Genomic DNA, 11,950 nt, shown 5'->3' with positions numbered 1-11,950 from the left:
CAAGCTCGGCGGTGGTATCATCGTCACGCCGTCTAAGGGGAACATAGTTGGTGTAATAGAAGCGCTTGTCAAGCTCGGCGCTCCTAGTATCCTCTTGGGGTTCAACGTCGGAACGCAAGGTGGATGGTTGACTGCCAGTAACCGGGTCGTTAGCGGTGATGGGGACACCCAGGGTGACCGCCGAAGCACCGAGGAGGACAAGAAGAGAGAGCAGCATTTTGCTGTTGAGATGATCAACGGTGAGATAAGATATGATATGATGATGTACTGATGTGGAATCGGTTGTGGGAGAATCCGAAGTTGAAAGTGGGCTGCTTTATAGGCTTCTTTTTTGACTTCACATGATTATGCCAAGAGACGCACTCGGGGTCATGAACCTAAAAAAGAGAAAATACAGTCGCAAAGGCATTTATCGAATAGGCAGGTGGTTGCACATCGGCCGCGACACTCTGTACATCATCGCAGAAAGCATAACGCACCTTTTGTACGACGGGTTCATTAATGGATTGAGGATGATGGATGATAATACATGGAGCCTAACGGCTTGAGATCCGTGTCTTGACCTACACATCCTGGTTCCTGGGCCGATCGTGCGGGAATTGGTAGGCCCTCAGCAATGGAGGGATGCTTCACACACACTAAGCCCTGCTTAGGCAAGCATTTTGGGTCGGGAAAAGAGTTAAAATGTCTATACGTGTGAATAGAGCCCAGAAACTGTGAGGAGACAGGAACAATCAACAGGCTGTGGCTGGCTGACTACCTCTCAGCCCTATGGTGCGTGGTATGTCATACCTGTATGGCTCGGTACGAACAGTGAAATTCTTGAGACTAATAATAAGAGTAATGAAGAAGATTATGGCGATGCTTCTAATGCTACCCGTCTAGCCCTAACCTTAGACTCATCCAGTAGATCGACATTTGACTTCCCTCTTAATCGCCCGAAAGTACTACACTATCTTCGGGGTGTATTCCAAAAGTATACGTAATGCATGCTGTACTCCTATGCGCTATCCGGTTTATTTTTGTAAAAGAGGACAATTCGCGCAGTATTTTAGCAAAAGATTATACTGCCGAGACTAGCTTCTAAGTCGATTGCAATTAGCAACCGTCACCAAGTCAAATTGCAAAGAGCATCAAACGGCTATCTCCTGTTGTCTTCTATCCTCAATCAAGATGCTCTACTCAGAGATTCTTCCTCTATTCCAGAAAAAAAACAGATTCCAAGCCCTTAAGACAGAGAGCCCTTACGGCGATGACGAAGAAGGTCTTCTGGCTAGAAATGAATGCGCAAGGAAGAAGAAGCCGGCAGCCTCCTCAACTCGCTGGATATTCTTCACAACTGTGAATGTTGCCATTTCAATCACTGCTGTTGCTTTAATTCTTAGCAGACAGGAGACCACGAGTTATCGAGACAAGAATGCTATTCTCAGGCCGGTTTCTTGGTGGTGTATGTTACTTTTCCTCAACTCGAACCCTAACAAACAGAGAAAAGCAAGCTGACCCGACCCTGCAGCACCCGTTCTTGACGACATCGAAGTACCGAGGCATGAAGTAATGCTCAACGGGACGCTCTTTGCTCTCCCGGAGATCTCCATTGCTCGTGAAGAGCCAGGCCCTGAGAATGATGAGCGTTGGAGTCAGTTCGAGAAAGTTTTGACTCACGTTGTCTCCCGCGAGGACATCATCAAGCTAGGAAAAAATCCTGATACGGTTTCCCGTTTTGACAATGAGTACTGGGGCATGGGAGACGACGCTTACATGGTTCAGCTTGATGTGATGCATGTATGTTCCCCATTCAAACTTTTATATCGTGAATACTGATGTGTAGTAGCAAATCCATTGCCTAAACCTCCTCCGTAAAGCCGCCTTTGAACCCTACCCAAACTACACACCGACATCACCCCTCGACACGAAAGATAAACACTGGTGGATCCATCTGGGTCACTGCACAGACATCCTACTCCAAAATATTCAGTGTAATGCTAATACAGAAGTCCTGACACTAAACTGGGTGGAAGACCGACATCCGCCGTGGCCAGATTTCAGCATCAATCGAAAATGCGGGCACTGGGAGGCGCTGGTTCAGTGGCAGCGAGAACATGCAGTTGATGTGGAGATGTTCGACAAGATGCCACATCCCGAGGACGCATTTGTGTGGCCGGCACCTTGGAAGAAGCAGGATTTTGAACTTGGAGTAGAGCTAGGAAGGCATCACTTGCAGGAAGGGGGGGTAGATTTGTAGTGGGATGAAGAATCATTTTACTTTCACTGTATTTAGTGTCTATTATTATACAATTCTTGTTTGTTACACAGGTATTATTCTAGGCAAGCATCGCTGCAGGTAAATTTTGAGCCCGACTTGAATCGAATGCTTATAGTAAGCACTGCCCCTCACAATCTCACTCTTTGGCACTTTTATCCTTTCAATCATGGAAACAAGTCACCCTTCTTCTGAGGCTGATACCTCGCTAAACCATGAAAATGCGCCGTTCTTCTCTATGCCACCGGATCAGTGCTCAGGGCTTAGGGAAGAGGAAGATGCAGACGCAGTTTCAGACATACCAGAATCAACCCGCCGTCGCCTAATCATCACGTTGGTATTCATCCTGCTAGCTGTCGAGACAGGGGGGCAGATGATCCCGGGCCCTATGGTGCGCGTGATTGAAGGCATTGCCTGTGACAGCTACTGGCGTGTTCATGGGCCTGAAAAGCTACCAGGACATGGACCAATACCGGAGCACTGGTGTAACTTGCCAGCAGTGCAGACTGAGGTAGCTAACGTTAAGGGATATTCTGATTTGTTCGAGGGGCTGCTGTGTATGCCTTCTGTCCTACCCCTATTGCTTCTCGATGACTGACGCACTGATTATATGCTGTCAGCAACCCTTTGCGCAATACCCTATGGCCAGTTCGCGGACCGCCACGGACGCAGAATCTCAATCCGTCTTACAGTCCCAGGCTTCGTGCTGAACGGCCTGATCACAATCTCCGTTCTCTGGTTCCACGGCATCTTCCCGCTGCGTGCTATCTGGTTCGCCTCATGCAGCTGGATCATTGGCGGCGGACCAACTGTTACACTAGCTATTATCTGGACAATGCTCGCCGACCTCACGGTTGATTCTGATCGCGCGGTGCTTTTCTTTCGTGTTGGGCTTGCGAGTCAGATTGCGGGCTTTGTTGCGAGTGCAGTCAGTTCGGGGCTTATGGCCATTAACCCTTGGGTTCCGTTGCTTGTGGGATGTGGGACTGTTATTGTTGGACTCGGGGCGGCTTGGGCTCTTCCGGAGACCATCAATATTGTCAAAGCCAGGAGTGGAAGTGAAATTGGAAGACAGGATCACACCACACGACGGGAGGAGAGTTGGTTTATCACAACCCCCCCGAAGTATTCGTTTTTGCGCAAGATCAAATGTTTCATCCATCCCTACCTTTTCATCTTTACCCCATGTCTCCTATCCTTGCTCTTCTCGTTTACCTTCTACCAGGTCGCTCTCGGCTCATCCTCATTCCTGACTCAATACATCTCCACCCGGTTCAGTTGGACGCTCGCTAAAGCCCAACTCCTCTCATCCCTTCACTCCCTAATAACAATCCCGGTCTTCGCTTTCCTTATCCCCCATCTCACAAATAAAACCTTCCACCTTCTCACCCCGCCGAAAAAAGATCTCTACATTGCCAGTTTGAGCATTATGTCTCTGTCTGTGGGGTGCTTGGGGATCGGGCTCTCACCAGTTATTTACTTGACCGTGCCAAGTTTATGCATCCATGCCTTAGGGGCGGGGTTTCCTCTAGCTGCGAGGTCTCTTGTTACGGCTTTTGTTGGAAGAGACGAAACAGCGAAACTTTATGCTGTTGTTGAAGTGATGCAGAGTTTGGGGACAGTGTTGGGTAGTCTTGTTGCTACCAATGCGTTCGAGGTTGGACTTAGTATAGGAGGAGTTTATGTTGGTCTGGCCTACGTGCTAAGTGGGATTCTTTTTGGAGTCATCAGTGGTGCACTTGGATTTGTTAAAGTATAGTCTGTAAATTGCTATCGAACTTAAGATTCTACTTATCAACAATCCCAGCTATAACACTTCGTAGACTTTCCTCAGGCAACCCGAGCAACTTATTCGACTTCCGCTCATATCTCATATAATCCGCTCCATGTCCAGGAGTACAAACTACATACCGCATAACTTCCGGAAGCCCAGCATAATCTCCTCGCGCCAGTTTCTCTACCGCAATCCGTTTCCCTTCTTCTACATCGCAATAGCTCAAATCCCAGAATTCTCCGGTTAGCTCTTCCAAAACAGCGAGGATATCCTTCTGGCAGACATTGAACGATTCAATGAACAGGTACCTGTTTGATTTTTCTGAGGTCGGAAGTAGTAGTGCGTTTTTGACTGCCAGAGCTACGGTGTTCAGGGTTGTCGTGGACCAGTTGAAGGTGCTTGACAACCTGGCGTGTTTGTTTGGGAGATCATAACCTAGGTAGGAAAAGATCGATCTAGCTCGCGGTTAGCACATGTCCAGCAGAGATAAAAGATATAGTAACTTACGTTTCTAAGAAAGGCCCTGTCACGAACGCTGTCCAGCTAAGTCCAGCTTTCTCTTTCCTCCGTAGATAATTCACGACGTCTCTCTTCTCCCTACAGAGAAACCCCGGGAGTAACTTCCCAGCCTCCTCATTTCTGCTATCAAGGCCGAACTCCGATGGGATGAAGTGTCCTACCCCACCGTCGATAGCTGCGTCAATAAGGACTTTTTGTTGTACCGCGGCGTGGGAGGCAAGTACGCTGATGAGCACGTCTTGGCCTGTTAGAATTTTGACAAGCTCATTGTGCAAGGCGGCGGTGTAGGTGTTTTCCGCTATGGTATGGACTGGGATGTTGGGTGGGAAGGAATCACCTGTTGATTGAGAGTGTTGCCGGGTTATAATTGAGACGGTGAAGCGAGGGTCGGAGGTGAAGGTCGATACGAGGTAACGTCCAAGAAGGCCGTTGGCGCCGACAATGGTTACTTTTGTGGGACGCATTAGTATAAGTACAATAGATACGGCGAATTGGAGTAAGAGTTTGATATAAATTGGATTGACATGCATCATATCGTAGTGTGCTTAAGTATTATTTTGCTTTGGCGGGAAAACCCCCGTGGAACCTATTAAATCGCTCGGCTGATATTCGATTCGGGCTCATGCATATACTACCTTGACTCCTGAATCACAGGACAAATCACCACCATTCTACTTACATTGTTGTGAACAATATGCCCCAAGACAGGTCGAATGCCCAGTTCGCAAGGTACCACAATCAAACCCTAAGCCATTGAACGCACCAAAACCAACAACCTCAAAGGGGTTCACAACCCAGTTCTCTTTACATAAGCATTCTACGCTTTGTTGCGACGCCTATTGACAACCACGGTTGTATCAGCAGTCTTATAAATCCCCGTCCAAGCAAAAGTGAAGCCCACGCCGCGCCTAACCGCACCACTAGATATCTGATGCTGCTGATCCCAGTTTACTCCCTCTAATGAAAACATTAAGAGACGCAACCAGGCGGTTGTGACAGGTAGAATGATCGTGCTAAGTTCCTTGGTAGTATATTGGCTTCACGAACTCTCAGAGCATGGGGCAGAAGAGCATTTCAGTAATTTCATCGGCCATTGAATGTATTGTTGATGAGACTGGTCGAGTCTCTCAATAATCCCAGTCGTGATGTGCTCCGTCCATTGAGCGATGAACCATGTAGAGTCGAGTTCCTTGAGCAGAACAGCAAAAAAAGCCAGTACTACCAATGAAACTAACTCTCCATGTTGCAAGCGGTTCATGAAATGATCCGGCAACAGATACAGCCAACCAAATATGACCGGCCAAGTGTTCTCCACGGATATCGTGTCCGGCCCGTAGAGGAGGTGGTAAGCTCGATGTAGCTGCTGCACGGCATGATGATAGATTACGGTATCAGACTTGGGATCGAGCGCGCTCAATACATCATGGAGGCGGTTTAGTTCAGCGGCGTAGTCGCGTCTGACCATGGGGTTTCTCGGTCGGCGACTTCGCGGACGGCCATCATATAGCGACGCTCTCCCTCTGCGTGACTATCGACTTTGAAGCCCACAATCTGATTTAGTCTGAGTCTGGACTCGTTGTTTCGTGCTAGATGGAAGCTGGAAAAGGCCAAGAGTAGGCGAAGGAGGTAGTGAAAGGAGAAGCCTAGGCGGGTAAAGTGGGTGCGTAGGGTGGGATAGGAGGCATGCAGCTTGGCGGAGGTCATGAGATGGTGGAATATCGCCATATCTATGGCGGAGAAGTGGAATGGTTTGTTCGCGATGGCCGTGCACGGCTCCTGCGCAGAATCGGCAGGCATAGAGGAGTAACCTGAATTCCCAAGTTTTGGTCTGACTTGAAAGATAGGAGGGTTACTTACCCAATTTAAGCCTCACACAGCACAGGCTGCCGGCAGCCAGACTTATGAGTGAAACCAGAGCCGGGGTAGTTGAAATTAGAAAGCTTGCAGCTGGGCCGAGAGAATCTATGCTTGCCCTTACCTGTATGAGTGCTCTAGTTCGGGGTTGCCAGTTGTATTTGTCCATTACATCTGGTTTGAAAATGGTCGGCGCTCCAGAGTCATGCAGGGCTGTCTTGAAGAGAATCACCTAGATAGACGTTGATCTACTATCGAGGGAACCTATGACTAACACTTCATACATCTAGACAGAAAATGAAAGGCCAGCTGACATGAAAGGGACAAAAAGAAATAAAGAAGATTAAGGAGAATAAAACCCTGGGAAAAGGGAAAGAATGTAACGCCTTCTACCAACTAAGACCCATCGCCACCACAAAGCCCACCGCCGTGGCTATGACCGTCTGATACAGGCCCGGCCAGCTCCTGCCCATGCTCCCTGAGGACTCGTCGTTGGTGATATACGCCGTAGGCTCGTACTCGGTCACGACAGTGCTATTTATCGTCCCGTCCCAACAGTACTCCTTAAAACATGTAGTGCAGATAGCCGGCAGCGACGTGTTAGTGCGGTGTGCTGAGCGCTGCAGAATCGCGCACGCCACGCACGAGCCCCAGCTGCTGTCGAGGGTGCCGTTACCGCGAGTGACGACGTTGTAGCCATTGCTGATGACGGCATCGCGCTCCTCGTCACTGTAAGTTAGCTTGAAGGTTGAGAAGTTGGAGTCGTAGGTGTAGGGTGCATTTGGGAGGTAGACGATTAGCGGTGGTATGGCGTCGTCGGAGGTAGTGAGGTTCTTAGGGTCGCAGCCAAAAAGGGTTGGGCGTTTGTTCAGGCCCAGATTAACGAAGGTATTCTGGTCGGGGATGGGCGGGAAGGAGGTACCGTTGGCCATCTTGGATGTTTCGAGACTGCGCTGGTAGGTTGCTACAAGCGAGGTGCCGTTTGGCCAGGAGGAGTCGGTATCGGCCGAAGAGTCAACGGCGAAGATCACGTCGACGTGGCGGTTTGGCTGGATGAGAGGGTGAAGGGGGATGTTCTCGTTATCTTCGCCGCCATCGACAATGGAGAGGTCTCTTGTTCGCGCATAGTTCTCGCTCGTTTCGCGGTAGGAGTAAAATGGATTCGGGGAGTAAATAGCAATATCCTTGTGATTAACACTAAGACCCTTGAGGATAGTGCCAATCACATCCTCAAGGATCTTGGGAATATCCTTCGAGTCGATCTGGAGCAGAAATTCATTGAAAAGAGTTGAAGAAGAGCCCATAATAAAACCAGCATTATCATAACCTTACACGCATTTGTCGTCTTGAACCCTGCCATTTTTGTACTTGGTGCCCAGGTACGCTAGCCGAGCAAAGGCATAGACGGTTGGGTCCCACGATCCAAACTCCCAGGGCGTAACCTCATAGACTGTTGCATTGGTCTCGATGATCGTCTCGCCGGGGTCGCGGCCGTCCATGACGACCATGGGCATGGGATATTGGCCAGCCTTAAAGTCGTCCATGTCCGCAATAGATGACCAGGTAAAGCTGGCACCGCCGTCGTCGCTAGTGCTGTTGATCAGCTGAAAGGACAAAGAGCGACTCCAGTAATCTGTAAAGGACGTCTGGTACCCAGCGTCGGACTTGCTGTGAACCTGCTCGATAATGGTCTTCCAATAGTCGTAGGTGCTTAAGACCTGGATGCTGTGCTCGTTGGGGCCCTCTAGCAGCGACTTGGACAGGTCCCAGACCCTGTCGCTCGCTTGCAGGTTGCTGATGGTTGTGGAATTGTTAGCGAACATGGACCCCACAACCCAGCTGCCACCGCTCAGTCCGGACACGTATGTGGCCGACTGCAGGAGACCTCCAAGATGGCCCGTTGCGGTGGCATTCTCTGTCCGAACGTCAAACGCCTTGAGGGCTCCGGCGCCATTGGTCATCGCACGGTAGCCTCCACCCGATAGAGACACGGCTATATTGGGGATGTTGTCGATGTTGCTTGAGTGTTTGTCAAAGTATGAGGAGGCGTCAAAGTCGCCGAAATCTAGCCGACCCAGAAGTCCCTTTATTGGGGCGAGCGTGGCCTTTCGGCGCACCTTTAGCCACTCAGTCTCATGCGCAGAGAGACTGTCTGCGTCGCGGATAGTCGGCTTGGTGGTTGGACAGGTTACTTCCTTGGGTGTATAGCCATCGGGGGCATCAGGAAGAGCTCTGGCCGTAATATCTGCAGAACCAGGAAGAAGAGAGGCAGCATTGGCTATGCCAGCTGCCGCGACGGCGACTAATGGCAGCTTCATAACTAATGGGAAACGAGGGACTGAAGTTGGAAAAGGAGTTTGAAAGGATGAGGAAGCACTGCAAGGAAGCGACAGCCTATCGTTTTATATCCTTTTTCTTGAACTCCGCCCCCAAAAAGACCACCCCGTGCCTGCAACATGTATGCAAGCTAAAAAGAAGGCACATATACAAGCTTGCCAGAAACCGCTGCAAAAAATGGATCCTAGGGTTTGTGGAGCCGCACCAAGCCACATCAGGAATTCCGCACTCGTATCCAGCCCTGAGACGACCCCAGCCTACCAATACAGCTATGCAACCGTTGGCCGTGAAAAATCAGATTCACTCCCGGATACTCAGGGCTTAAAACACGGACTGGTTCCTGTTTTGGGTGTTGAAACCCATGTTAATTGCCGAACTACGAGTGAAATCGGGGTAGGTCAAATTATTTCATTCTTGGGTATACTGCGAGGGTGCCATTTAACGCCATATCTAAAGAACTGCTACTTATACATCTTCGTTGATAATATTAGAAGAAGCCTCGAGGCCTGTATATTTCCGCGCTCTAGGCATTTTAGAGCAACGAATTCACGGAGGTAACGGCCACTTTGCTTGTTTGTCGTAGATCCGAGTCTTAGCCTTTTCGCCTGTGGAGACTGAGCTATATACTATAATTATCCAAGAAAACAAGTAAGAGTAGGGATTGTGTGGCAGTTGGGTTGTTCTTCAGGATATCTTTTCATGTGGGTATCCATGTCTATATTATATTTCCTTGTTATAGTGGCGTGTAGGCCCTGATTGAGACTCTACAGTCAAAACATTAGTCTTGATCTTCCAGTTTAGCGGATAGTATAGAAATAAATGCTCTTGTAGGGAGAAGTATTGAGGTGAGACCTGAGACTGCAGTAGTATGTCAGCAGTAGTGGGCACTTGGTAAAATCATCCTGATCACAGATCTGAAGGTATATTATGGTCAGTGATTTTCATGAAGCCTGGATCCCTCGGGAACCCTAAGCGACCACGACGTAGCTTAGTTTGTTCTCTAGCGGTTTCAGGAACCCCCAAGTGGAGCCGACATTTTGCGGATCAGCCTTGAAGAAATTGGGCAAAGTGAAGCCCGAGTACGAACATCGCTTTTAGGAATAACCATTTGGTCATCGCCCGACTTGGGGATCCACTATCCGGCAACCCTGTTCCAATTGGCGTACTGAACCCCGTCCTGGCCAGGAAACTGAAATATAACAAGACTACCTGGACCAGGGAATTCTTCAATACTCATTTCATTCTCACGCTCCTTCTCGTATGTCTGGCCCTTTTTATTTTACTGGCTATGACGAACTTTTCCATTTGCTCGCCTGCGGCCATCTAGACCCCGGCCGTGTACGGGGCCGAAATTGTTTCTCTTTCGGCGGCTTGGGTTACCAATTACACCGACTTCATCCCGTATAGCTTCAACTACAACGGAGGTACTGTTGAATTGGAAAATGCCAAGTTCTGCAACATCACCGTGAAGTACACCCATCCCGGCTACGATGACAACATCACCATCGAGACCTGGCTTCCGGAGCCGGCGAACTGGAATGGCCGCCTACAGGCAACAGGAGGTGGCGGATGGGCTGCTGGCCGGTTTGTGCTGTCGGAATTCTTCATGGGGGGCGCACTTGGGGAAGGGTTTGCCACGACCACGACCGATGCTGGACTAGGCAAGGATACCACAGGGCCCCGCGAATGGGCGCTCACCAGCCCGGGCAACGTTGATTGGGTGGCGGTAGAAAACTTCGGTTCCCGTGCCTACAATGACCAGGCAATTATTGGGAAGAGCCTGGTGAACAGCTTCTATGGCCGTGCTCCCGAGTATTCCTACTGGAGCGGCTGCTCGCAGGGAGGCCGGCAGGGAATGATGATCGCCGAGCGCTATCCCACAGCATACGACGGTATAGCCGCCTCAGCTCCCGCTCAATCTCTTACCAAGTTCACTTCCGCACTCTACTATCCTCTCTTGATGCGTGTCCAGCACAACGTGAACCCGCTGGTCTGCGAACTGGACTTCCTGGCAAGCGAGGCCGTCGCCTTCTGTGATCCCTTGGACGGTGTTGTGGATGGGCTCATCTCCAACATGAGTGCCTGTAACTACGACCCTTATACCGCCGTAAACAAGACCTTCACCTGTGACTCCCTGAACCGCACGATCACACTCAGTCAGGGCGCTGCACTCATCGCCGATGCCGCCTGGTCGGGCCCGCACGCCACTGACGGTCGCCAGCTCTGGTATGGATACAACCCTGGGTCCGACATTGGTAGCACCTTCGGCGTGCAACCGGGATATAACAGCTCATCGACCACCAACGTGAAGGATGAGTGGTCAATCTCTTTGTCGCTAAAAATACTAGCTTCAACACAATTGGCTTGAGCCAAGAGGAGTATCAGGAGTTTTTCAACCTCATCACTTCAGAATATGGCAGCTCCTGGAACGCAGACAATGCGAACTTGCATGCTTTCAAGAATGCTGGGGGCAAGCTTCTCACCTATCATAGCATGGTATGTCCCTTTTGCTTTTTTCTTCCAATGCTGCCAAAATCCTGACGACTGTAACTAACCCACCGCGCGTTTGCCAAACAGGCCGATCCCAGTATCCCCACCAGGGGTACTGAGTACCTTTACAACAAGGCGCGTGTGCTCTTCCCAGACATTCAGGACTTTTGGCGCTTCTTTGAATCGCCAGGTTTGGGTCATTGTGCTGGCGGTCTTGGTGGCCAGCCAACTACTATCTTTAGAGCTCTCCAGCACTGGGTTGAAAATGGTACTGCCCCAGATACCTTGCCGGTAGAATATCCATCACTTGGAAATGGTCTCTCCCGCAACCTGTGCCCGTACCCTTCCCAGATTGAGTACATTGTGTGACTCTAGCTGATAGTTTCCGTTGCACCTAAGCAATGCGGAAATTGGTACGATGGCTTGTCTTTGCACCATTGGTTTTGAATAGCCTCCTTTACCTAGTTAGATAGTTTTTGCTTCGTGTACACAGTGTTTGATACTATACCAAATTTTAGCTAGGTTGATGTATCGTACAAAGGCTTTACATTATCACGCTCTTCAAAAGCCTATGTCGAAATAGAAGGACGGCCGTTTAGCCATCCTACGGATGTATTAACAGGCCCAGTTTCGGCGCCGTCGAGGTAGACGATCTCCCCGGTGGCGTTCTTGTGGCTCCCGATAGGTATACTCCCTGGAGTAGCATATTATAGATT

General features: G+C 49.8%; 4 protein-coding genes across 4 annotated transcripts; 3 read left to right on the top strand and 1 right to left on the bottom strand.

Annotated features, from left to right (window-relative positions):
- Positions 1 to 1,173: 1,173 nt before the first annotated feature.
- On the top strand, positions 1,174 to 2,242 carry BDV14DRAFT_194230 (oxidase ustYa family protein; the record flags this gene model as incomplete). Its single annotated transcript, XM_073771900.1, has 3 exons — positions 1,174 to 1,447; positions 1,514 to 1,782; positions 1,832 to 2,242. The coding sequence occupies 3 exons, from the start codon at positions 1,174 to 1,176 to the stop codon at positions 2,240 to 2,242; spliced, it is 954 nt and encodes a 317-aa protein (XP_073621838.1).
- Positions 2,243 to 2,498: 256 nt separating this feature from the next.
- Positions 2,499 to 4,138, top strand: BDV14DRAFT_207295 (major facilitator superfamily domain-containing protein; the record flags this gene model as incomplete). The annotated part of the gene is made up of 3 exons (XM_073775108.1): positions 2,499 to 2,817; positions 2,881 to 3,966; positions 4,068 to 4,138. 3 exons carry the CDS (start codon positions 2,499 to 2,501, stop codon positions 4,136 to 4,138), a joined length of 1,476 nt encoding a protein of 491 aa, XP_073621837.1.
- Positions 4,139 to 5,987: 1,849 nt separating this feature from the next.
- Positions 5,988 to 8,842, bottom strand: BDV14DRAFT_207293 (acyl transferase/acyl hydrolase/lysophospholipase; the record flags this gene model as incomplete). Its single annotated transcript, XM_073775107.1, has 3 exons — positions 7,742 to 8,842; positions 6,858 to 7,669; positions 5,988 to 6,381 (listed from the first exon to the last, which is right to left on the bottom strand). Exons 1-3 carry the CDS (start codon positions 8,723 to 8,725, stop codon positions 5,988 to 5,990), a joined length of 2,190 nt encoding a protein of 729 aa, XP_073621836.1. The 5' UTR covers positions 8,726 to 8,842.
- A 79-nt stretch (positions 8,843 to 8,921) lies between these two features.
- BDV14DRAFT_207292 (tannase and feruloyl esterase-domain-containing protein) lies at positions 8,922 to 11,603 on the top strand (the record flags this gene model as incomplete). The annotated part of the gene is made up of 4 exons (XM_073775106.1): positions 8,922 to 9,137; positions 10,072 to 11,063; positions 11,093 to 11,240; positions 11,322 to 11,603. 4 exons carry the CDS (start codon positions 8,922 to 8,924, stop codon positions 11,601 to 11,603), a joined length of 1,638 nt encoding a protein of 545 aa, XP_073621835.1.
- Between the last annotated feature and the right edge of the window lie 347 nt (positions 11,604 to 11,950).

This window comes from Aspergillus stella-maris (assembly GCF_047715825.1).
Source record: "Aspergillus stella-maris strain CBS 113639 unplaced genomic scaffold BDV14scaffold_125, whole genome shotgun sequence".
Taxonomy (NCBI): Eukaryota; Fungi; Ascomycota; class Eurotiomycetes; order Eurotiales; family Aspergillaceae; genus Aspergillus; species Aspergillus stella-maris.
Note: the sequence above shows the minus strand (reverse complement) of the source record. Positions and strands in the feature narration are given on the sequence as shown.